This window comes from Centroberyx gerrardi, chromosome 6 (genome assembly GCF_048128805.1).
Source record: "Centroberyx gerrardi isolate f3 chromosome 6, fCenGer3.hap1.cur.20231027, whole genome shotgun sequence".
NCBI classification, from domain to species: domain Eukaryota; kingdom Metazoa; phylum Chordata; class Actinopteri; order Beryciformes; family Berycidae; genus Centroberyx; species Centroberyx gerrardi.
The window spans coordinates 24,953,050-24,980,415 of NC_136002.1; the positions used below are offsets into that span (position 1 = coordinate 24,953,050).

The 27,366-nt window shown below is 41.1% G+C and overlaps 1 protein-coding gene across 1 annotated transcript in view; it reads left to right on the forward strand.

Moving 5' to 3' along the window:
• Nucleotides 1-800: 800 nt before the first annotated feature.
• The window catches only part of b3glcta (beta 3-glucosyltransferase a), a 52,985-nt gene continuing 26,419 nt past the window's right edge, over nucleotides 801-27,366 (forward strand). The window contains exons 1-3 of the mRNA XM_071925363.2: nucleotides 801-1,135; nucleotides 9,175-9,218; nucleotides 19,333-19,372. Coding sequence (XP_071781464.1) covers nucleotides 1,021-1,135; nucleotides 9,175-9,218; nucleotides 19,333-19,372 — 199 coding nt within the window. The 5' untranslated portion in view covers nucleotides 801-1,020. The remainder of the gene's footprint in view (nucleotides 1,136-9,174; nucleotides 9,219-19,332; nucleotides 19,373-27,366) is intronic.

Consider the following 27,366-nt stretch of genomic DNA (forward strand, 5'->3'; position numbering starts at 1 on the left):
TACTGAGCATCAAAGATTTGACACCAGCTGGCAAAACTGTTATGTACTTTCTATGTGTTTAAATATTTAACCCCAAAATGTTCTTTAAAAAGAGCATGAATATGTGGATAACTCAATTCAAGTCAGATAAAACACTATAATTGCAAGCTTACAATATGCCATAGGACAGTATACAATCTGCATGTCTCCTTCTCTCTGCTGCTGCAGCACAGTATAGCTCTGTGCTGCTTGATTTCTAAAATAAAACAACTGCCAAAAAAAACAACCAAAACCTTCGTTACAGGGTCTAATTTGTCTTTATTTGCAACCAAAAACACTTTGAATGTGTAACAAGTTTTATGTGCATGAGTGTGTGTGAGTGCTGGGTGGGTGTTAGGTACGTGGGTGAGGGTGTAATTGTATGTTTTTTAATTGGGTATTTCATTGTTTCTTTTACACTCTGTCTTTTATGTCTGCCTGTCCAGGGACTACAAATGGAGACGCATCATCTCTCATTATTTTTCAGACTTATGTTTTGTTGTGCACTGTCCCTGCATGTCTAAATACACTTAATACATACAAGCAAACATGCATACATACACATACATGCATACATACTGTACATACATACATACATACATACAGTACATACATACATACATACATACTGTACATACATACATACATAAAAAACGTAAACATGCATACATGCATTACATATATACATAAAAGTTGGTATTTACGACTTCCGCGCTGGGAAGCAGGAGTTTCCCAGGAGCACTTGAAGGCAGCAGGACGGCTGTGTGTGTGAATCATAGCTGTGAATAGTGGAGGGGTTTCCCTTTAAGGTCTCCATTTGGTCCGCCTGTCTTAGTATAGACGAGCTCAGTGAATCCATCCGGCCAGTAGAGCGCGTCCCTGCGCCTTGTACAGAAAGTGGGGATGCCTCCTACCAGAACACACTCCCCGTTTTCCGTGAAATTGTGAAAAGGAAAAAGCCTGCTTCTTCTTCTGTTTTTTTGTAACACTGTCAAAAAGCCCATGCACTGCGAGCTTTCTTTGCCACCACACAGCTTACAGGAGTCTCTCAGGATGCTCTCGAACAATCCTCACGTCGGACAGAAAGTGGCAGGCTATTTGATTTTCCTCTCATTCTGTAAGTATACTCACTTACTTTCTAATCCTCATGTCAGCGGGGCTAGGCTGGACAGCTATGGGGAAATAATGACAGACATGCGGGAGACAAGCTTGTTGACTTGCAGACGGTAAACTGAATTCTCACTTAAAAGCTGAACCTGGTGTTTGGAAAGCGACTGTACTGCTGGTCCGACCCGTGAAAAAACACAGAAACAGCTTTGTGTATTTCCATAACTGTTTCAGAAGTGTGGAGCCATGATTCTTCTCAACTTCCCGAGGAGTTGAAAGGCGAATAACACCCTACGTGGGTAGCCATGTGGGCTATGCAGAGTAGTGACTGTAATATGTTACTTCCAGAGTTAAATATAAATACGGCTTTTAAATCACACTTCATTTTGCAATCACCTTTTTTTTTCCCCCTCCGCCCTTTCGGTTCCCACTCGCGACAAGCGGCAGTAGCCTCCTACTGACACATCGACGTTGCAATAGTGGGAGTCAAGCCTGCAGGATAAATGACTGTAAGCTGTGCAAATTCTATTTTCAGTCTTTTTTTTTTTTTTTTTTTTTTTTAGATGTGTGCTGGCCGTTTGGCAACAAAAGTAAAAGATGAAATGACACGTGCTATTATTTGATCCATATATACAGCGATTCGTTCCTCTTCTTGTTGCCATACAAAAAAAAAACAACCAAAAAAACTCAATTTCCAAAGTCTGCCCGGCCAATGAAAGGGCAAAAAAGACTGGTGTTAAATTTTCATCGTCCAATGTGTATTTTTATGTTGTAGAAATATGTTTATTTTATGGACACATTGCATTTCCCTTCAGTGGAGCTTAGTGCTTTAAATACTTAATTGGAGCAGACTCATTCTTAATTGCCACAATGACAAATATTTAAGGTTTCCTGAGCTTCACAAGACATACTAACACATGTTGCAAACACAATGGGACCTGACAAGGTACCAAGGACAGAAGACTAAACATCTATACATGTGTACAGAATATATTTAATGCCGTGTTGTGTCGTGTGCATTGAGCTGGGTGACACAGTGTGGCTGCAGCTGTAGAGGGGATTGCAGTGAGTGACCAGAAATGCCATGGCCCACTGTACCATGAGAGTGTTATGAATAGAGGGGAGGTGTATCAAATAAATACTGAGTGCTGGAGCGCCTGCATTCCTGTGGCTGACAGTTTGTCACAGTGTAAAAGGCCTGAAATGCACAGAGTTTTGCAAACATTGTAGTAGCGCAAGAAAGGGAAACATCCAAATGGGCAAACAGCATGGGGGGATAATACAATGCTGTCATGTAAAAGACATAAACAAACCATGTACAAGCTGACAGTGCAGGTTACTACAGTGTCTATAAACCTGAATCTAAGGAAGAATCAGTACGGATCCTATTGAATAGTAGTGATTTATTGTAAATTGCATTCCACTTAGCATAATCAATTTTATAATTCATTTAGCCTGCTCTTTATGTCACCCTCTCCCCTACCTTCCTCCCCTGCATCTATCTGATCATGCTCCTGCCTGGCTCCTATTTATTTACCTTGCACTCCTCCATCATTCATGAATATCCTGGGAAGGCAGGAGTATTTGTTCCATTTATTGTCTAGGTGCTGCAGCTTTGACCCTTTCACTCCTTACTGCTGGCTGGGGCTCAAATCATTGAAGATCATTCTACTGTTGCGCTCTTTTTCAGTCACTTCTGGATAACAGTGTCGCCTAAATTCCTGAAATGCCTGAAAATGTTGTGCATTGAACAAAAATGTATAGTTCAGTAAACCAGCACAGCTATCCAAGGATATAGATATTTAAAAATATATCTGCTGAGCTAGTGTTGGTGTAGCACATGTTGATTATCTGCTGAATTGCACTGACTAGCTCCCTAAAGATTTCAGTTCTGAGTCATAATATGAAACTCAATCTGTTCATTCTACACATTTGAGTGATACTTTTCAAAGAAAACACTTTCTTTGGAAAGGACAAGTGAAGAAGTGTATATTGCCTTGCCCTGTAAAGAGATACTATGCTCCGTAATGGGCCATCTTACTATAGTATTTATTATCACCTGAAGGACACATCACCAAAGTGACATATCACACCATTTCTTGCTGCCAACACACTGTAAAATGATCAGAATGAATACATCTATAATGCTGAGAGTCTTGGAAAGAGTCTGGCAGTGATGTTAGGGTGTCAGCTGTACCTCCAGTACCCAGTTGGCCTCTATACTGTATGTGTATCTATACTGCAGTGAATGTTGTAGTGGAATTCAGTCGAATTAGAGAGCATTGGGTATTGGTATACACTGTATTAGTCAATTTATTTATTCCAGACCTGCATTCATATTTGAGATATGTAATCTAATCAGATATGTAATCTAATCAGAGGAAAAGCAAGATAAATGAATAAATGATTCATGCTGTCTATGTCACCGTGTTTGTTTACTTGTCAAGCTCGTATTTTTTTAGTTCAGTCAGTTGCACTTTTCTGGCCAAATTGTGGCCATATCTAGTACCACTGGGAGTGTAAATGTATTAAACAATAGGCTTATGCAACATCATAGTAAGTTTCTGTGCTTTCAAAATCTATTTGAAAGCCAAATAGGCCTATCCTAAACATGAAATAAACATGCCATGTACGACAGGCTGAACTGATCAAATGGGTGAGACAAAGGCGTCTGCACTCCCCAACGCAGCCAGATCCTGGGGGTCAACTTCAATGCTAAGCCTTCTCTTCCTCTCAAACCACTGGAAAGTTGCTTTAGTCATAAAATATTTGAGCATTTCAGCTCAATTATAGGTAAAAAAAATTATAATTTCCTTCTTTGAACACTGGTTTTCCCAACAGGCAAACCAATTTGAGAATGAAAATGCTGAAAAGTGGATGCATGCTTAAAGTAGGAGTCAGATTACTTCCAACTTGTGAACACCAGTTACTTATTGATCAATGGAATGCTTAACCATTATGGGTTGAATTTTAGGCGGTAATCAATATGTATGACTATCTTTTGTTAACGCCTTTCTGGCAGACACTAATTTAAAAGTAGTGCTAATTGTATTTCAACAATGCTATATCACAATACCAGATGAGGCCTGTGCCTTGTCTTCGCTAATATTTTGGAGAGCAGTTTTCAAAAATAGACACATCAGATGCTATTATTACACTTGTATGTGCAGTGACTGCACCCCATCTGTGTCAATCTTTTGGGGAGCTATTTTTATTAGAACGTAGCCTTTCTTGCCTGTGTGCTCGCACATTAAAAAGCAAGGCAGGATTCAAATGAGTAGCAGTTCATACCCTATTTTAACAATGGCACTGCAAAGGAGTGAGAACTAAGGACTTCATTAATAAACAGACGTCTTTATTATTAGACTGGATAGGCTTCCTATACTTACGCGAGAGAAGTATGGGAAGAAACTTCTGTGAGAGAAGTATACTTCTTGTAATTGACTCTCCACAAACAATGGAAAACGACAAAAACAAAGGTTAAAGACGGCTGAAAGTCAAGCACCAGATGGCACAGTGGAGCTTAGTGTACATTGGAGCTGTAATGGAAGAATTGTGCATGTAAATTAGTGTGCTTGTCCATTTTCAGCCCCAATGCACTTAATGTTCTTTAGGAAAATCTTCCGCTTAGACCACTTAAGTTAGCCTGCATTTCCCCTGCTGCTACCTTTTCACATTATTTTCTGTTATGCTTTCACTATTTCTTTGTATGCCTGCAGGCCTGAATGGATAATAAACTCTATAAATGCGTACAGTTGTAAATATTTGTTTTTTCTAGTCTTAAAAACTTTAGAAGTAAAATGTGTCGGGTCACAATTCCCTATTTCATGCAGTAAGATAATACAATAGTTTGCCCTCCAACTCCTACACAGATCGGTGCCTCATACGCTACAGGATGTTCTGTTCAAAGCCTTCTATCACACATTTGCTGGAAAGCCATCGAGAGCAGGTGTAAACAGAAAAGGAGCCTTGTTATAAAAAGTCAAGACAGAATTAAAATAGTGCATTCAACACCTGACTATAAATATAAAGTGCTGAATAAGGAGTAGGCCCAACCTTTGCCTTCAGAACAGCTTCAGTCCTCCTTGGATTGCTGTAATACAAATCCTGAGCTGTGTGTAGTGGGATACTGGACCATTCTTAAAAAAGGAAAGCCTTCATTTCTTTGAGGGATGAAGGAGATGGAAATCTGCTTCACACCTCAGGCTCCAGAACTTCTCTTAAAGGTCCCATATTGTGGAAAATGGGATTTCCCTTGCCTCTTTGATTATAAAGGAGTTGGATGTGCTATCTAAACATCGTGAAAGTATCAAAACGCACGGTAGCCAACTAAATCCACACAATCCATATTAGAAAAGCGAGCCTCTAAACGAGCCGTTTGGACTTCCGTAACTTTGTGGCGTCACAAAGGTTTGCTCATTATCATTTTTGTAAGAAATAATAGACTAACAAAGTGTTTTTTTTCAAAGCAGTTGAGCGTTTGCCATTGTCTATTTACCGGAGAGTTTTCCCTACCTGTAGCTGCCGTGTCTGCGGTGTCTCACGTTTCACTCTTGAAACGGTTAGCCAATCAGAACAGAGGGTCGTTAATATTAATGAGCCTTAAAGACACAGCAACAGAAACAGCCCGTTCTTGGTAAGACTCAGAGAGATGCTGGAAAATGAACGTGTAAAAATGGATTGAGAGTGTTTTTGGTACGTGACACCAAATGACAAACAGCTTTGAATGGACCTCAAGACATAAAATAAAACACTGGAAAGTGTAGAATATGGGACCTTTAAAGGTCCAATGATGCTTAGATCTGGTGAATCTGAAGGCCGTTGACTTCATCCTCGTGTTCATGAAACCACTGAATGAACTGAATTTGTTTGTCGATATGAATTTGTTTAGCAGTATGCATTAGGCATCATCATCTGGGATAATATTGGAACATCGGGGAACTCTGTTTGCACTACAGGGTGCAAGTAGTCCTGTTAAATGGTCTCAGATTCCCTGGCCGTTAAAAAAACCACCCAGAGCTATCATTGGACCTAATGACTCCGACGAGATGGCTGCCTACACTATTACTGATCCACCACTATGTTTAAGAGTCTGCAACAGACATTGTGAGTTGAAAGCATCCTTTGGCTTTCTCCACACCATAGAAAAAGGGTGAAAGACAACTCAGCAGACTATGATGTTTTTTTCCATTGCTCAGGAGTTTCATGCTCCTCACACCAGCTTGTGCATCTTTGTGTGTTGGCCTTGGATACAAATACTTTTCAAATGGCAGCTCTGCTGTAAATATCAGCTTTGTGAAGCTCATGACGTACATTTTGTTATTTTGATTATATGAAAGAGATGTTGATTCAATTTCATTTGAAATTCCACAATCAATTTTGTGGTGTTTAGCAACTATGTCTTTAAGCATCCATCTCCCCCAGGAGTAACCTTTGACTTGTAACCAGTTCGTCTTTGCCAAAGCAGTTGATCTGTGTTAGGCATATATTGTGATTTTCAAGACTTTCCCCCTTGCCACGTTAAATAATGTTGCAGTTTTTGTGACCGATGCACCTGCAGTTCAGGCACTGACTATTTAGCCTCTTTCAAACCCTTTTAGTTGCCTCATGTTGCTTTGAAATCTATAAAAGTTATATAAAAGTTGTGATTGTCAGACCTCCTTTAAAGCTGACACGTTCTGCGAATTAGTATTCAACTTATTCATGTAGTTGCCTTTGTAAATGGGATTTAGTTACTTCAAAGTTAAAGTCCTTTTTCATGTGTTTCCATTAAAGAGTTTAAATCCTGGATTTGAGCAACAAGTAAATCAGACTGCAGCCATCTGTCGAATGAGCAGATCATTATTTTTTACTCAATCACTCATTCATCCATGAATCTTAAATTATTTTTTAACATTATAGACAAATTGTGTTATATATAGGGTTCCTTTGACAAAAAGTTCCTAAATAAGAGCCCTTTGGAATTGTTATTTTGTAGAGCATATACCCGCAATTACATGTGTGTATTTTCTCTGTTTCTTTAAATTTTGCTGATATACAGTCGGGACAACCTGTTCCCCTCACATTGTTTTGAGAACAATATTTGTTGGCAAGTTGCATTGGACTGATGCTTTTGTTACAATGACAAAGTAAAATGAGTAGCGTGTCGAAAAGCTTTCAACTAAAGTTTTCTGAGCTTTCATCATGTAGAGTAATTTTCCTGAGTTGCTAAAATCAAAGGAAGCGAGTTCCCTCGGTGCAACTCAATTGAAAACATGGTCGGAAACAAAAGTTGATTATGCAGGTTGAGGGGGCGGTGAGAGAGAGGTTCTCCCATCAGCGCTCGTGACATCATGTAGGGTGAACCCCCCCCCCCACTCCATCCTCCACACTCCCCCCTCCATACGTCTCCGTCTCTTCCTCTCCAGGGTGCGCCATGAAAAGATTGGAAGTTTGCGGCAGATGTAGCAGAACGTATTGTGAACTTGGATGTATTCCTGTAGGAAGCTTTGTTTCAAGCCAAATGTTGCATTTTTAATCCTGACAGGAACTGGGATGCCAGATGAGAACGCAGCCGGTCTACACACTCTGTACGCGTCTGTGTGCAGAACCTGAGATTTGGTTGGATCAGATGTTGACATATTTCTGAACTATACATTGCAATTTGGATTCCTCTCACTTTTGAACACAGTTTGCTCGGCTTGAATAATGGGATTAGATGGCTTCGCAGCGCTGATGAAAAATGAGGCAGTGAAATGGTTAAAGTTATATTTCCCATATTGCGTTGAAATAGTTGCTCCTTTTATCACAAAGCACAGGCTTTTCTTTAAGAGCCATATGTTCTGTGAGATACAGTGCACTTGCATGCTGGTGCTGGTTTTAGGCTAACGGGATGGTTGATTAGAAACAAATGAATAGGGCTTTGAGACTTTCTCTGTATGAGTACGACCTTAATTAGCTAGGCTTCTGCTCCTCTAAACCCAACTCATAGATTCATGAGGGTATTTCGATCTCAGACATCGAGACATCTGTCTTCCTTTTGAAAGGAGCGTGGAAAAAAAACAGTAGCGCTACAGCTGGGATTGTAATTTTGGACTACGTGAGAAAACTGGCATGCATCCCTGTTGTTTTTCCTGGTGCTTTCATTACTAAAATAATTAGGTTCATTACATTGTGCAAGTTTGTTCTGAAATGGTGGTTTTACTCCAGGCTTTACACACAGAAGTGTTTTGAAGGTAACTGAGCTCTTTGAATAATTGAAGAGGAGGTTTTTCGTGCAACGGGTGGCATTCATTTCTGACCAATTTACTGCAGATTGGGTCATGAAACTACAAACTTACGGAGAGTATATTTATGTTATGAAATATGTCGATTTATGTTAGACTTTTTACCGCAATACTGTGTGTATCTTAGATCTTAGTAGATATTCAACCATATAGGAGCAACTTCTATCAGTGTTGGCCTGTTCCTAGAAGGCTTATCTTCTGCTTTTAGATTTTCTGTCTTTCATCAACACTCTTGGTCGCCCTGTGATGGCTACTTCAGAGAGACAGAAAATAAATTTGACTCCTCAGCCCTATCTTCTAATTAAAGTCAGATTTAAAGCTGACTGAAGTTGGAGTGCAAGCTGTTGCCAGATTTGATATAGACTGGTATGTAAATTCATTCTCTATGACGCTGGTGTTTTGATGTATTGATTTGAAATCCTGGGAATCCTCTCGCTAAGATTTTCTTCTCTCTGAATCGATGGCAATATAATTGGATAGAAGCTCTCTGGGCTCTAATTACAAACTTGGATAGATGAATGGTGTACAGCTCAGGAATCCAGCATAGACTAAGCATGAAGGAATTAGGCTGCAAGGTATCTTTTTAAATCCCTCCCAACTAACCTTTTTCCAAAAATGATATCAAGTTGCTTTTTGAGCCTCGTCCTTTAATGGCAGCTTTTATTTAGAGGAGTGAACTAGCCCCAAGGCAGAAGGAGACAGTATGTGGTTCGGTTTAAAAGGATTCGTTGCTGTTTGTATCAGTGCCTAAAATCATATGATTTTTCTCCTTTCCTTCTTTCAGTTCACATCAACCTTGCCACTGGCAGCTCAGGAAAAGGCTCACAGGTAAGGATTGCCTCGGACGTTGTGTGATTTTTTTTTTTTTTCCTTTTCCTGTGCAAAATGGGCTGAAACTTTGTTGGGCTCTTGCTAATTTCTTGCTAATTACTATGCTTCTTGTTCATTTCCTGGTTTCCTTACCTCTATTAAAGCCTTTATTACCTGAGCAACTCAGATAAACCCTCGTGCTTTTTTTAAACGGATTGATCAATGGCCTTTAGATCAAAAGTTTAATTTGCACTGCGATACAAATCCATACTCTCTTTCCTCTCCCTCAAGTGTCAGATGATTTTCTTGCTGTTGCATTTCTAAGTCTGCAGTTGCTGCTCAATAAATAATTAACATGTTCAGTTGCTCTACTTCTTATTGGTGTGAGAAAATTTTGACAGTAAGGCTCTTGGCAGAGGTGCTTAGCATCACAGGAATGGGAAATTACTGTCTCCCTTTTTACCGATGTCAGCCATTTCTGTGCCCTCAATGGAAGTTTCACCCTTTCACTTTGTCACTTTTTCATCTAGCTCATTGTAAAACAATGTTAGGCAGAAATTGTCATCAACGAAAAACTCCGGTGCAATCTGAAGGAAAGAAAAAAGAAACACCCTGAGACAGCTGCTTCTCTCTTTTGCATTGCCTTTATTAGAAGCGCACACAAAGATATTGATCACTAATTTGAACTTCAAAGGTTTTAAACTTTGCTTAAATCTGTTTCCTTCCTGAAGTCATTTTTCTTACTACATCATTATTGTCATCTTAAAAAAACATGCATGCTCAGTTAAAGCACATTCTCTTAAAGGGCTTTTTTTTTCCCCCATAAAAAGGAGGATTAGGGACAGCTGTGCCAAAGTAATGAAGGGAAGATTCAATTCACATCCATTCAGGAGAAGGAAAGCCGTTTAGGGAATGAAAATGAAAAATGGAAAAAGAACAGTGTTTCTGAAAGGACGGAAACACAACCAGGAACAAAAAGTGATGTCTAATGTCCTGGAAAGAAACCATTATCCTAAAGCTGAGAAAGCGGTCGATCATGTTCTTCTGTTTTTTTGTCTTGACAGTTATTATAGTTTTAGATGTAAAGGTTGTCGGAGAAAGGCATTAGAAAAGCAACCCCAATGAACATGTTCAAAGTTTATTTCTTTCCCTTGCCTTCTCCTCCTCGTTCTTGACCCTGGCGTCTGCTTGCTAGTGGCTTTGAGAGCTCGCCAAGGGGGGCGTTGCCTGGTTACCACGGGACCATGGTGGTAGCTTGTTTCCTTCGTTCTGCCTTCATTCCACGTGTTTTAGACAAATGAATTCACAATCCAAGGTTCCCACTATTCTTGGATTTACTGAAATATCACAGTTTTTAGAGGTGTGTTCCAGGCAGAGTTAGTGGGGGGATTTGGTCAATTCTCTGGGAAAGTTAGGGGATATGAGGGAATTTTACAAAAGGGTCACTTTACAGCAATATACCAAATTGTATTTTGCATCTTATTTCTCACATTTGTTACATTAGATAGTGGTTTTCACCTGTTTTTCTCCACACCAAGCTCGACTGTAGTGTAAACCACACTGTTCACCCCTTTTTAGACCCCTTTTTAGACACCCCTTTTCTGAGCTGAAAAACAATATTAACAAACCAGGATGGAATAAAAATTTGAGGTAATGGAAGCGCTCCAGTTTAGTTGCAGAAAGTCAAGGAAAAGTCATGGAATTTTACATCTGGGCCTCGGTGGGAATCCTGACAATCATTATGCTTACGAATTTGCAGACTCAAACAGAATTAAATCATTAGCTCAAAAGTAAGTCACTCTCTGAACAAAGCAATTAATTATGGCTCATTCCACAGAGGATTAATCTTCACGGAAAGCCATGCAAAGTTATATGCATAACATTTTGGTTAGTCTCATTCAAAAACAAACAGTTTTGAACAAACAGTCTTGAAACAATGAATACAGAACATTTTCAAATTACAATATAGATTGGAACTTTTGAACCAAAATGAAGGTTTTGGAACAAACCAAAAGCAAAATAATTTTGGTTCCCTCCTCTAGATCCATTTCACCAAAACAATCTGAACAGAGACAGAGGCCAATTGGTGCCAGACTTTTGGTTCCTTGAAAGTTTCATTCCCAACATTCATTACTAAGCTGTTATATAGGCCTATGCAGGACATTATTGATAATTCTCCCACCTGTACGATGCAGCTAAATCCAGATTACAAAATCAACAAATATCCCAGTAGGACGTAGAGGCAGTCGGCAGAAAAATAGGGCACGAAGACATCCTGCTGACTTAACCTTGGGGCAAACTGCATGGGTTTTAGCCCAGTTTAAGCCATAGTTTGGTCATCAGCAGATTTTGGTGCAGTCAGACCCGGTACGGTCAGCATAGATAATCTTGCACTTCAAAAGAGAAGATGTAGCTTCAAACACCTGGGCCTATCATGATTCGAACATGCATGGACTCCTATAGTGTGACATCAGTAATACTGATCTAAGAATGCAAACAAGCAACTGCCAATGAATGTTAAGTCCACAAAAAAACATATAAAAAATGGCAAATATTATGGTGTTTTCTTAGGGAACTGTGGTATTCAAAACATCTCTACTAGCCTACATTGCCTACTTTATGAAATCCCTCTGCCTTGCTGCCTTGGTTCTTGAATAAACAGGAATACATACATATGTTAACTCAGTATGCACAAACAAGTTTCGTGCAGATTCTTTATATTTCATCATACGGCTCATCGCTCAATATTGTGGTTCATTTATTATTGGCTATCTAGTTCTTGGTGTCAGGTGATCCAAGTTGTGTAGTGTGATTTCCCCAATCATTGCCTCATCGCTCCCTTCCAATGGAGAGACAAGAAATGATTAAAAGACCATCCATTCATTGTGAATTTACCACTGTTTTCATTCTTGGGCAGGATTCAAAAAGTCATAGCCCAGCTTTGATCAATATTGGCTCCAAAAAGGTATATGGTATATGGCATCATCATGAGACATCACACCGTAATTTTCAATAGTTTTCTTTGAACACAGACCATGGCTTCCATGCCTTTTTCCCACTATATCCCCTCCTTTGAAGACAGCCCCGAGCCTCTGATGACTGGCATCAATTTTAACTTAGAACGACTCAGAGAAGTTGGCACAGGCAAGCACAGGTGCTGAGACGATCTTCTGCTGCAGGGCTTAATAAGCAGCCTAAATAGCTAGTGTGCTACAACGTTGCTAATGTAAGCACAGGGGCCTTGATCTTCTGCACTCAGAGGATTCACAACAGTGAGGGGATGCAAGAGGACTACACACTGTGAGAAATTATTTACCAACTCCCTGTAGAGCGTCCTGCAAAGCCCATGAATAACTTCAACTTGTTAATGTTCCTGTCACTCCGCTACCACCAGAGCCTTCTCTCGGCCCACGGGGACACGCTCAGAAGAAATGGGCATGGCCCAAGAATGAAGCTTTACACCAAAAGAGTGAACGCTTGCTCTGCTTCACTTTCAGGCTGCGTTCCCAAAGGCAGGGAAAAGGCAACAAGGTTTAACAAGATTTACTCCATACGTAAGAACACAGCCACATCATCCAAGTAGAGTAGAAGCAATTGAAAGTGCTGATCCAGTATCCTCTCCGTGAGTCATTGAATTATTCCAAGTGTTTTTCAGAGGCTAAATGGTGGCCCCATAAAGTTATATAATCCAAAACACTTTCTCGGCTTCATCTTCCGGCTGTGTTCCCAGAAGCAGGATAAGACGAGATTTGCTCCGCAGACAAGAAGAACACAATTTGAGTTATTCCAAGGTTATTTCAAATGGTGTCCTCGTAAACGTATAAACCAGACAGGATACATGAACTCTTCTTCTGCCTGTTCTTATCTGCTGCCACGACCTAACTGTAAATCTGACAAAATTATTGACAGCCGCAGTGTCCCACTTAAAGCGCTGATCAATTCCACAGTCCTTTCGGAGGGTAAGGATCTTTCTTGTTTTCCACTTCAGCTTCCTGTAGATAACACACAATCTCAGAGTGCCATCCATTTGTTTACATAATGACCGGTCTTGAGGAATAGAGGCTGCAGCACTCCCTAATGACATGCTCTTTTCAGCTCGTCATGTTTGATTTGGCAATAACGTTCGTTTGTTAATTTGTTTTTTTTGTTTTTTTTTTGCTTTCTGCCTGACATCGTTTTGCAAAGATTTGCATGTTAAGTCACATCTGTACAACTTAAATCACTGTCAATGCATGCAAAAAGACATTTATTTTCCCGTGCATCCCCTCAGCTTGTACAGCTGCTGTTTCAGATGGGTTAGGACAATCACACTCAAAAGGAGATGACTGGGTCTGATGTTTTACTTCCTTTTACTTTGAGTGTAACCTCAAGTGTCCGTGCTCACATCGCCACTTCTGAGGCCCTGCTGATTGAGAAGCCGCCGCTCTAGCTCCCCATGCGATGACCTTTGCCAGGCAGAAACTAAGGAATCTGTGTCTGAGATGCCAAACATGTAACAGCGCTGCCAGTGCTAACCACAGGACTCACCTTCTGCAACCGGACATAATCTGTGAATACCAACAGTTTGCCAGGCAGTGCACACTCATCTGCCTCCATTAACACCTGCTATTATGTTATTCTGTAACCATAGGGACAAAACCCTGCAGGCGCTGCACCAGGAGGAGCAGCTGACAATATTTCAGCAATTCCCTCAGTAGGAACAGTTGGCGATTTTGACAAGAGGATCAGGTGGACATGATGGACATTCTCTGGTTTTCCGCAGTACTCTCATGCCAGCTCTGCCTGGGAAAAGTTATCTTTTCATCTCGGTGACAGGGTCAGAGGGATCATTTACAACCATCGCACAACGCTGAAGATACACACTGTGATTGATACATACAGCACTTCAAGGCTAAAGCAACTCCAATGGTTCTCTTCCTCTTCAAGTGGAGCTGGGTGATATGGTTGAAATTGATATCACGACAATCATAAGGATTTTTTCGATATTCATATATATCACGATATGACTCGCATATGCAAAATCACGTTAAATAATCAAAGAATGTTCGTGCTATTGAACCAAATGGTAATGTTCGGTGTGACGTCAAACAAAGCTGGAATTTTCAAATAATATTCCTTAAAATGTTTCAAACCTCATTTTTTCAGTTTTTAAATAAGATTTGCTTGTTATAATAAGACAAGACAGCAGAATTGTGCGTCACGATATCCCAAAATATTGAATTATTGCCCTGTCCCATCTTCAAGCTACAATATGCAACTTTTTGACATTGAAATAGCAGTAAATAAATAGGATATATCATACCTTTTCAGTCTGAGTCTGTGTGGGATTCTGTGTGTACATGTATGCATAAATCCCTCGTTTGCCTGAAATTGGCTTTTCAACGATGGACATTTTTGGGTGTATACCATTTGCTGTAGGCGTGGCCAGCGGTGAGTTGGATTGTGGCTGTCTTTGCCAGAGGTTTACACAATCTGCTGATGTGGCAAAACGTGTTATACTCGATCCCTGCAAGGAAATTCTCTTTATGCTTTCCCTCCATACGAGGAGGTGAGAGCGCAGGGTCAGATACAGAACAACCCCCCCCCCGGGAGATGAGTTGCTCAAGGACACTTCAGCTGGGCAGAAACCCCCAGACACTTTAGATTTGTGTTATAAAGCTGCCTTGACCTATGCAGACACCTACCTCCCTTCGCCTGAAGCCATGCTAGCATCCGTGCTAATCTCTCTAGCCCTTTCCTCTTGCCCTCCGCTTTCCATCAAAGAAAAACGGCTTATGTTAAGATCAGCGAATGACCATACACCTCTTTTACACTTCTCAGATATGTTTTGGGTCCGTCCTCACATGTTCGAGAATGTTAAATCTCCTGCTGCACCGTGCCTCGAAAACGATCATGAAAGTAAACAAAGTACGCTGGTGCAACAGAAATTCACAAAATTCTGCAACTCATCATTTCATAACAGCACAGTAAGGTAATTTAGCTCCAGCCTGACCAAAAAAATTTTCTTTCTTAAGGAATGTAAACAAATTTAAGGGAAGGGAATACATTTGCAGAAGAAGTTAGAAAGTGTTGCAGAGGGGAAACATCGGGGTCTTGTATAGAGGGCAAGAAGCATACTGTGACCCTAAATAACCCGCACAGTATGGACAATGGTTGGCGTCAGTGAGAACAAGTTAATGGTTTGAGTCGAGTCGTTAATCATCATGTCTCTGCTAGAGATTGGCTTGAACAACTTCAGCATTTTTTTTTTCTCCCGACTAATTTTCCAAGTGTAGTCGACAAATGCAAAAAGGCTTCGAAGAGAACCTGATAATAAGATATCAAGAGCCTGGTGATGTTCATAGGCTGCAGACTTTTCAAGTCATTAAGCCATAACACACTAAGAGCTTTTGCTTGTGTGTGAAAAGTGACTGTTGAATGTTGAATGTTAATCTGTCGGTACATTTGGCACCCTGAAATGGAGGGTGGGTACAAAAAGGGCTTTAGTTCTTAAAATGTTCTTCTGCAAATATCCTCAAAATGAAGCTGACATTTTGCACTTTTAACTACACAGTCAGCATGTCAGTTTATGTGCTAAATGCTAAAAGTATAGAGTGAAAACAGTAAATACTATGTAGTGCCACAGATACTCATGGAGCTCAAGGTAAATCTAAATTGTGTCAAGACAGCACAGCAAGCCTTACATTGACATGTACAGATTTGTTTCTTTATTATGTCTACATGATTATATTATTGTAGCATGTTTTACTGTAAACGCAATAAAAAAAAACAAGCATTCACAGATTCTGAAGTTAAATGATACGTATCTAATAGAAAAAATAGCAGCTTTCGTCCGCTATCCCGACTTTTCTATATGTCACACATTTTCCACCCGTATCTCAAAATTCAGAAAATCCGGCAACCTTGAATAATTCCTGCCGTCACCGAACAGAAAGCTAATGTGACATGATGGGTCACTCATATCAGTGGAGCGTCTGTACCCTCTGGGAGTGAGAGAGGCGAGGCAGGAAGCCAGCGTCGCCTCGTATGTGAAGGGCTGCCAAATCAAAGGCAGGGATCAAAGGCTTGTCTTAACCAGGTGTCCTTGATTACATAACAATTGCAAAGGAGGTTCAGCATCGGTCTTGACGAGTTTACAAATTTTCCCCACTGCAGACAGGTGGGCTTTTTTTTTTTTTTTTTTTTTTCCCGCCGCGGTGCTGCCGTTTTTCTGTGAGGTTACATGAGAACGCTGTCAGATTTATTGGCAGACACAATCTCTCTGTCTGTCTGCATCAGTATAGTGGAGGCTCACTCGTGCTCAGATCAAAAACACTCAAGGGATGGTGAGACTAACCCTTTCAGATGCACAGTGTGGATTCATTGCAATTCCTTTTTTTAACACCCCGTGGGTTTCTGGACCCCACTGCAAATGGCTGACAACCTGCTGTCAAATGGGATTAAGGAGAGCGTTACCTGGGTGCAGCAGAAGCATATAAAGGCCAGAGAGAACAATTCATCTCTCGGTAATGGCGAAAATGATGCTGGACCTGATCTGAGTGCTCTCTGCCACTGACCATAAAATCATTTACAAGGGAAAGATTTGTAGCCCGCCCTCATGTCACTCAACTGTGGAGGTTTTCGAAGGTGCCACCCAGGAATATGAATTGAAAACCCTTTTGTTAAAGGTAAAAATCCACCCTTATTAGCGATGTACCTCGCATTTCTGGGTCCATTTTGTTGTTTGGTGATGGTGTTATTTTGTATATTTTTATTCCCGCGGATAATGAGGACGACGTGATGTCACATCAAGATATTTCCGGCACAGCTACATTGGAGTTTGATAGCAGAACATTTTCCAGCGATCTAAAACATCAGTAGTAAACAGCAGGTTTTGGTGTCAGCCCCTCTAGACTCACTATTTTGCACCGACGTTCAGCATATTCATACAGGGAGAAATCCATCATAGACATAGACAGAGATATAAATTTCTCCACAGACAGGAGCCTCAGTAGACCACGATGCAATACTGCCATAAGAGGCCGAGATCACGGACATGCCGCAATGTTTACAAACTAGTTCAATAAATAAATAAAGCTAGCTAGCCAGCTGTATTTATATCCCCATACGCCCACCTTTGATTGAAAGCAACAAGTTCACGGCCGTTCTCTTGGGTTGTTGAAAGTCATTCTGGAAAACTAACTCACAAACTGAAGTAGAGCAGATACGGCATAAAAAGTAAATTACAACACCTCATCACAAAAACACTCCTAGAATGCATTGAACATCACAAATTTATATTTAACAATGAAGGAGTATCCGAGGGTGGATTTTTCCTTTAAGGCTTCTGAACGCACACTGAGATATCCTTCTATATAAAGCTTGCTGGATCTGATTTAGGGCCGTGCAAGAAGCATGCACTGGACACACATGCACGCATGCATGCACAAATGTCAGGCACAGTCACACACACACACACACACACACACAAAAAATCCATTTAATTGGCAACATTTCACAAGCCAGTCAATTCATCACAGTGGACATCTTAATTCATTTTGTGTGACAGTGACAGTGCAGTGATTTACCAGTTCTCCTCTGCCTGAGAGTGGAGTTCTGCTAGAAGAGACTCGAGTGAAAGGCTGCTGTCGTCCCTTGAGCGCCGCTGATAAGTCCTGATGCTGCCACTCTTCTGTCACTCTCCTGTCACAGCCGCCATCTTCATCTAGACAAAGTCCTACACCTATTATCCTTAATTTCTGACTTGTTTATCGTCATTTGCTTCCTATTTTTCCCTAATTCCTCCTCTGAATTGACATATTGCTCTGTATTTTTTATTTATTTTATTTTTTTCAAATGGAAAATATTTTAAATGAGTAATTATCCGATAATTCTGTCAGATCCCTCAGACTTCTGAGATGCGGTTCTCCTTGAGGTTGCCTTCCCTCTTCAGCGAAGGAAATAGTTTCACAGGAATTGTGTATGATGAGATGAGACAGGAACCTTGTGGGCATGACTAATGCTACTGAGTCCAATTAAACTGATGTCTTGTACCCACTGAATTAAATCAGCCTGATATGATCTTGTCTGTCTATGCATATATTTGCCTCTAGCTCTGATCACCTGAAAAAATATGACAGCGCGGAGAGATTGAAACATGCGCCGGTCATCGTTCTCGTCGGTGAACTTCTACTTTGCCCTACATCTTGCTATTCAAATGCCTTCGCTGGAAACTTGTCAGGATGCTCTATTAGGGATTTGATGTATATCAGAGGAAAGGCTGGAAGTGCGGGAAACATTTTAAATGATATGCAGTTATGACAGTTGCAGGGAGCCAATCAGCAGCAGGGAATGAGCTAAATGTGTTAATACTGTATTATTTAAATCGGTAGCCCTCTGAATGTGCTGAAATAGGTGGTTGCACTGGCTCGCTCGCACAACCGCCACCAAATTACTGTGATTCCCTGGCTGTAACCACTGCACCACACCCAACTGAGCGTGAATTTACGACTTGGTTAAGTTGTGCTCTCCGACGGCTGCAACAGCTTGAGTGTGGAATGATTGTTAGTCTAGAGGAAGTCATAAATCAAAACAGGCCTCGGTTTGTCATTATCTATTAATACTCTGCAGCTCTTGCTCTAGAGTTCTGGAAACAGCGAGAAACTTGCACATTCTCGCTCTCCCCCAAGACTGAAAGATTTCCTTCTGAAAGATGGAGGTGAAAAGACAGCTCTTCAAAGTTTGCTTGGGTTGTGATTGATTTACTCATCCCACCATGGTCTGCTGCATGCGCTGACAGCTCTGGAGGTGGAACAGTGTTCAATGCCTTAATTGAGCCGAATGCTCAGAGCTTAAATGCTGCAGGCACAAAACCCACACAATTAGGAAGGACTAATGACGTGGAGTATCGCCCATTATTTCTCCAAATAACCCATAGGGGTTTCCACATTTAGCATCGCTAAGTCTTAATGAGTGATTAGGAAGAGGGAATATATAGTCTAAATTTGTGTTCGTCCTCACACGAGTCCATTTTAGTCAGTTCTACATCTTCTGGTGAAACAGAAGAGTGTCTGTATGTAGGTCATTATTTGAAGGCATGTTTGAACTGCTTGTTTGTTGCTGTAATTATTAAAATGTCCCTCTGTCTTTTCAGAGCCAAGATGATATGCATGTCATCTACAACAGTCAACTGGGTAAGTCTGATTTTCTTTTCCATTTTGTTGCAATAGCAGCCAAAACGAAGAAAAAGGAACACAAAATCAGTGTTAACAGTGTTGCTATCCTTTTGTTAAGCTCAGTTCTTAGACAGCACCTGTATTCAAGGCCACTATGAATTTATTTGGGTTCATATTTTGGAATCTGTTGCTGTGTTTGATATTTGGATGCGTCAGTGCAAATGAGTGCAATCCTGGATGGCATTCAAACGGATGAACTATTACTGAGTATTTTTTTTTCAGTTGTAGGAGAATTGTACACTCAAAGGAGGGAGATGTATTATCACTTTATACAATCATGAACATCAAATCTTGACATGAAATATGTTGGACAGAGCAAAAATTGAACTTCAAAATGCTATAATGAACATTTATTTGAACTTTCTGTCTGATGTCAGTCTCGAAGAATTCATCATTTCCCATCGTGGAAATCTAAGAATAGTTTAAACTTATTCATAATAGAGCCCCCCCCCCCCCTCTCTTTATCGATTTGACAACAACCGGGAGTTTCATAAGTACAGCAAATAAAAAGATCTCATGCTTGCCTTTCATGCTTGAGAGGGCTCATACAATTGCAGAGTGCTCCATCTGAGAGTGATTTTCAGGAGCCTGCAGAGGAGTTTGGAGCCAACATTCTGGACCTCTGCCTGTTGTTCATTCAACTGGGTCACCATAGAAGCAAAAGCACACAAAAGCAAGTTCATAATGCTCTCATTTGGCACCTCAGCACAGAGAGGAAATACAAACAGACAGCTATCTGAAAAATGGAGCCGCACTATCTGGCACTGCCATAGTAATTCCCTTTGTCACACCAGCAAAGCTACAGTCGCCTGCAGAGAATATTGTTTGTGGGCAGGAATTCTAAAGATGATAAAATGAAAGCTGTAGTGTACGTTGAGGCAGGACTTTTTCTTTGTTATAGCGATTCTTTGAACATCTAAAGGTAGAACTGATTTATTTTCAGGACACTTGCGGTGACCTTTTGTGTGTGTATGTGGCTCAAATGATGTTTCTTTAGTGAGAATACATGGTGCCGAATCTAAATGGAGTAATTGCATGATACATGTCGTGTCGTTATTAAAAAAAACATCTTATTACACACTGCGCATGCATCTACCTCCTTACCAGTAAAATTACACGGTTTAAAAAAACCAAAAACGAGTTCAATTCCTCCCCTCTGGCTGGAAGGTATTGCATGTAATTCATAAATATGCAACATGCCACCTTCAACAACACAGATTGTCAGCAGAAACACAGTTCAGCATCGCCTATCTAAACCCCTCAGGAAGAGACATTTCAAACTTTCAAACTAACGACAATGTTGTGATGACTGGAACATCAAAATGCTGGGGCAGTTCATGCTCAAAAACGTGCATGCATGCACAACATACTCCAAAAGTAGCCAGAGCCCCGTGTGCCTGTTCAGTGAACCGTAACCCGCTGCAAAATAGTCAACAAAAGGGATGCATAATTCTGCGAGTGTTTCCCAGATGAGCAAATAGGCATTTTCCGAGGTACCGAACGTGCCTTTGTAGCACCAACATCACTGCTGTTCTATTCCGCTGCTCTTCTCCAAGTGACCATTATATTTCAGCTTGTGCATGTAGGAATATCCCGCTAACACTGGATCTGTTCTTAGATCTGTTTATATTAAATTACAATGTTGATATCAAATGCCTAGCCCTAGCAGTTTAGCTAAAATGTTGATTTATAGGCAAGGCGTCAGGATACATGAATCACACTAATGAATAATAATGCAAGTGTTGCGATTGATCAATCAATCTAACCTTTTAACTATGGATGGTGGTGAGATTCACATCGCAATATTCCACTCATGCTGTATCTCTTCTTAGATCTGTTGATATTAAATTATAATTTTGATATCAAAGCAGCATTATATTCTGCTGCACCACCACCAGCAGCAACAGATGAATAATACAAATCGTGTAAGGCTATCGACTGCCTAGCCCTAGCAGTTTAGATAAAATGTTGATTTATAGGCAAGGTGTCAGGATAGATGAGTCACAATCATGAATAATAATGCAAGTGTAGTACTCCATCAATCAATCCAACCTTGTAGGTATGGATGGTAATAAATTTCAGATCATGTCCAGTGGTCTAACTTAGAAAATCAGTTCTCAGGCTCATGTTTAGGGCTGCATACAGTATGTGTGTATAAATACACTTTAAGACAATAATATTTATTTATGAAGACTGCAGACAATCAAAGAAGTTTCACCAACACTATAATTTTGTTTAAGATATAGACATGTTGATGTGCTTGCCAACCCCAGCTTTTTAAGTAAGTGGAACCAAGGCAATGATGTTCTGATCTATTATGCAATGTTTAGATGAGGCAGTTTTGACTAAAATCCAGTTGGCTGTTCACCCAGACCACAGAATCAGGAATGCTAAATTGCATTTACAGAGAGTGTTATCACTTATTTTATCATTAGACTATAGCTTTTCGATTCTGTATACTTTGCAGTGGCAATTTATTTATTTCAGATGTTGATTACAGATGATTACAGATGTTGCTGATCATTAAATGTATTTTTTTTTTTTGTTTATTTCAGTTGAGCAGTCAGTTCAGATGTCTGAATTTTGAAAACACAAGATTTTACTCTGCTGTATGATATTACAGTTGGCCTCATTTGGATTAAATTATTTTTCCAGTCAAACTCTATCAAGATTTCCCCAAGGGTTTTGAACTGAGACCCACTGAGACCTGGTTATGAAATCACATATTAGATGTCCCTTGACCCACTTTTGGGTTGTGACCCACCAATTGAGAAACACAGATTTGAGGAACATGAATAACATGGAAAAACAAAACAAAACAAAAACCCTTACTCTTTCCACCCTTGTATACTGTTATGGTTATACATCATATTTTGTGATGAAGTGTTGTAATTTACTTTTTCAGTGTGCCCACTTTCCCTCAACCTGCATTGTATACGTATACTTCAGTTTTCCTACATTTCCTACATTTCCCAGAATGCCTTTCAACAACCTCCAGAGAACGGGTGTGAACTTGTTGCATTCAGCTGTTGATTATATGTGTAGATGGAGAGAGCAGCAGTGATAGCAATAGTGGAGCAGGAGTTTTTCCTTACTGCTTTCTGTTGAGGCTCTACTCAGTGCAGAAATTGGTCTCTCTGCCTCTTCTACGATGGATTTCTGCCTGTATGGTTGTTGAAAGTTGGTGCAAATTGGTGAGTCTAGAAAGAAGCCCTTGCTCTTTGATTCTGAGAGGCTGACACCAAAATGTATCTGCCATTGTAGCTGCACTGGAAATATCTTGATCTCATGATGCCACATTGTCTACATTTGGCTATATCCACGGGTATAAGAAAAATACACCACCAAACAACAAAATGTGCCAAGAAATGCAAGTTACATCGCTAAAATCTCAGTTTTTCTAGAGTGTTAAATTGTTTTAAGGTGGATTTTTCCTTTTTAATGGAGAGCGTTTGATAGCTGAGAGTATAGGGCAAATCTGTACTTCAAACAGTGAACAGTGCTGCTTCAGAGCGAAGAAGGTCTGCCAGAATTTAAATCAGATTATCGCTGTAACAATAATTAGGCCTAGGAAGGCAGCGCTACTGTCCCCTCTGCAGCAGCATTATATTCGTGCAGTGGCTGCGAGCCAGGCCCTCCAGGCCATGGGAAATCAGCATTGTAGCTCCTAGAAAGCACGTTCACAAGATGTTGATTGGACTCTTCCTGCCTACCAACTAGCATTTCTTGTCTCTGTCTCTGTCTCTGTCTCTTTCTCTCTCCCATGTTTGCCAAGAGCTGCTTGTCTGCATGCCTGTCTCTAGAGACAAAAATCCATTGTCTGTGCTATTTTTTCTGAGCCTTTTTTTTTTCTGAACATGGCTGATGACTTTATTGTCCGGATTAAGATGGCGCCACGCATTCAACCTGAAATGTCACAAACCCTGCCAGCATTTTTGGACACCTCGTGTTGCCCAGACCAAGACCTAATCTGCTCAAATCAACGGTTGTACTGTATATCAAGCAGTTTCACTATTATGTGCCCATGACAAAGTGGTCCTAATTTTTTATTTTATTGTATCCTGGTTTTAAACTCTGTGCATATGTTCTTTATGTATATTGTGTCTTAGTGGGACCGCAGGAAGAATAGCTGACACCCTTGTGCACAGCTAATGGGGATCCTTATCAATAAACAAAACAAATAAACAAACATATCACTGTTTAGCATGTGAAAACTGTGCATCTTCAAAAAAGCTTTTCAGCTTTCCAGGAATGTAGAAATACAGCCTTATTTTCAAATGGACATCCTTCCATTTCTGAAATTCTATTATGGGTATTGAATGGGTTTCATAAGCAAAACTTGGAATCTGTTAAAAGTTAATTGCCTTAGGGTCCTGAATTATTGATGCAAAGTGGGGTTTAAGGCTGACTTCACCACTCATTAGTCTTCGCCAGAGTTGTCCATGGAGTCGTGAACTCATGAGAACCTATAATGAGTGTGATTATTACAGGTTGCAGACCCTCTTTCCGAACTCCACGTGTTGAATCTGGTGTGTGATGTTTGTGTATGTGTGTGTGTGTGTGTGTCTGCTTTCCTACTTGGAGAGAATTGTAATGAGGTAATTTTTTTACAGGCTTTTTCTCTCTGATGGCATTCCCCTCATGCGTCCTGCCTCCCTCTCTCCCTCCCCCACACTCTGTCTCTCCCTCCCCCACACTCACACTCTCTCTCTCTCTCTCTCTCTCTCTCTCTCTCTCTCTCTCTCTTTCTCTCTCTCCCCGACTCTTTCTCCAATCTTAGTGCATCTCCCTATCTCTATTGGTTTGCTTCCTCATTTCACTCCCTTTCTGTCCTGCCCCCCCCCGCTATTTTTCTCTGCTCTATTTTACAGAGAGATATTTATGACACTGACCTTTTCAGCGGTAAGCTAAAAGTTAAATACACCATGCTCTCTATTGATCCTTGAGCAGGGTAATTAAAAATCTGTATTAATATGAGAAGAAGGCTGATAGGAAATCGTTGCACTTGCTGCATGACACATAGGCTGGCGCCACACTGGATGATTGCCTATAGAGAATATAAATTATTTTTATATGGCTAAATCAAACTCTCTGCAGCCTAAAAGTTGGTTGCATTGGATTTGTGCCTCTAGATTGAATATCGCCGCGTGTCTGTGGATTGGCTATTAAATTCTGGTGTTATCCAGTGTGACGGTCATGGTTAGCTTGGTCAGGAAACTGCAGCCCAATTCTCTCCGGCGCACTCTGTCTCTCAGAAAGCACCATTTGGGCACCGGGAAGGGAGAGACGGAGGGGGGATTTTTTAAGGAGAAGGATGATTCTAGGCCATCTTGTCTCGGGGAGCGCAATGATGTGAGTCATCGGAGTGTGGCGGGTTTTACACCGGCACAATCAGCCGCTGGACGGGGGAGCCGAGCCTGCCGCCTATGGAAATGAGCTATTGACATCCTCCATCATCCCTGACGATGTGCCGGCGATGAAGAGCTCAGGATCCGTCTTGGCAGTTTCATTGTTATCCACAACAGCCTAATGGCCCCCGCTCGCACACTTCCAGCTTTTTTGAGACATTCGCCGACGTTTGTCATCGCAATTGCCCTATTGATCTGCCTCCCGTCCTCCTGCGTGTTCTTCTTTTCGTAGTCAGAATTTTCCACTAGACTTAACAATCCCGCCGCCCCACAGTTAGTCACACTTTCGTTTGTGTGTGTGTGTGTGTGTGTGTGTGTGTGTGTGTGTGTGTGTGTGTGTGTGTGTGTGTGTGTTTTTCTCTCGCTTGCATTGCCACGGAAGTCTGTTTACTTCACTGTTGGGATGTAGACTCTCCGGGCTGAAATGGAAAGTTACTGTGACAGCTCTGGTGACTACACACACCTGCTCTGTGACACTGATGGAGATGACAGAGCTGCAGGAGAGCCCACAGGTCAGTGTGCTCTCAGCTCCTCTGCCACTTGGCACCGTCTGCCACCCTGCTCTAAGGAAGTGTCACCACTGATTTGTGTCAATGAGGTGACAACACCGCAGGGCCAAGCCGCCACGACAACACACAAACTACATGTGCAGATATCTACCAACCACATGCTTAGAAATACACACAAATACAAACGCCTTCTTGGGTTTTTTTTTTTTTTGCCTGTACCTCTCCCCTCTCGTGTAGAGTTGAAGAGGTAGTGAATACACACTGCATAACACTCAAAGCCTTTACCGAGAGTTTGCCGTGGACCAGATGGTGATGGTCTTGAAAGGATGGCTCCATGCGTTGAGAAAAGCATCAGATCAGAGAGAAAGAGGCAGAATTCTCCCGTGTCTCATTTCATCCAATATATTTCAAGGCTGATACAGTCTTTTTATCTATGGAGTGGCCTCTGTGGAATACTGAACGAGTGAGGGGAGATAAACGAACACTAGACTCATGCTTTCTAGTTCCAATGGCCTGGCAAAATAAATGATCTGTGCTGAGGTGACCAGGAGCCGGCTGCGGCTCTATCTCCCTGGGAACCTCCATCTCTTTCATTTGAGTCATATTCTTCTCAGCCAAGAGGCATCAGCGGATAATCTCAGTTTGTCATTGAAAAGTGCTTTGCGCCATCTTTGGCACCAAAGGTGCTGTTTCAAATCTTTGCCCTATAATTCAATAGATTTATTGATTGCATACTTGCGATCTGGGATGGCCTGCATTGAGTGGCAATGGGGTGTACAAAGGTGATTGTGACCGCAGAGGAGAAGGACACAGGAGTGATGGAGATGAGAGGAGAAGGGGACTCTAAGAGGATTTTTCCTTTTCCCCTTTTCTCCCCGTTGTTTGATGATTAATCGAAACCCATTAGTGTAGAGCCGAGGCCAGTGAATTCACTCTTAATTAGTTTCTTTTTTTACCCCTCATTCTCCTTTGCTTTGACATAGGGTACGCATTATCTACACAATGAGGGATTGGCAAACTGCTTATCTGATTCTGCTGTGACTCTCATGCAGCTGGTATTATTGCTGTACTTTGCAGTATCATGGGGCTGGTACCTCACCTGGGGCTTTAGAATACACTGCTTTATGTGAAATAAAATGCACACACACGTATATACACGCACACACACGTACACGCACGCACACTTGTTCATTTAGCAGACTCAGCAGAAGGACATTTAGAGGTGGTGCAGTGGTATGGGAGACATATTCTCTCTCTAAGCTCAGCTCTCGGCGGAGGTTAGATCTGTTGGAGATGGACATGCTGAGATTTAGCAAGTAAATCCCCCCCCCTTGCCAGGGCTTGAGGATCAATGGGAGCTTTGTTATGTAGGGAGCAGGGCAGAGACACACCCACCCAACTAAATTAAAAAGATCTGACACAGATACAGTGATCCGACGTAGTGTCTACCCCTGACCCCCGTGCTAATATCCCAGCCCAGGGTGGGAATAGGTTCAAGTAGTGTAATTGAAGAGGAGGCAATCCATCTAATCCTGCCATTGTCAGCACTCCCCCTTCCTCTCTCCCCTCGCATTGCTTTCGCGCAACTATTCCAAAGGGAGGATTATAGACCTGTCAGCAGCTGCTGTTACTTATTTATGTTTTTGAAACGCTAAAATATTCTTACTCAGCAAATTTTGTGAAGCTTCGTAGAAAAACTCCTTCTGGTAATCAGAATTTATGACACACAGTATATCCTTTATGACTACATTCTGTACAAATACTTAAGTAGCTAATTAAAATGTCTCGAGTTTGTGCGAATTATTTGGCAACGAGCCCCTTATGTTTGTTTGAGCCCAGATTAATTGGAAACTATACACAAGAAGGCCTGCACATCTCATTACCGGGAGTATCTGAGCCACCCATCATGGCAGGAAAACTTTGACATCTCTACCACTTTTCTACTTACTTCACACCTGGATGTAGGCTGCCACCTCTCAGCTCTAAATCCTGGCTTGAAAAGGCTTTTTTGTTGTCACAGTCATTCCAGCCAGGT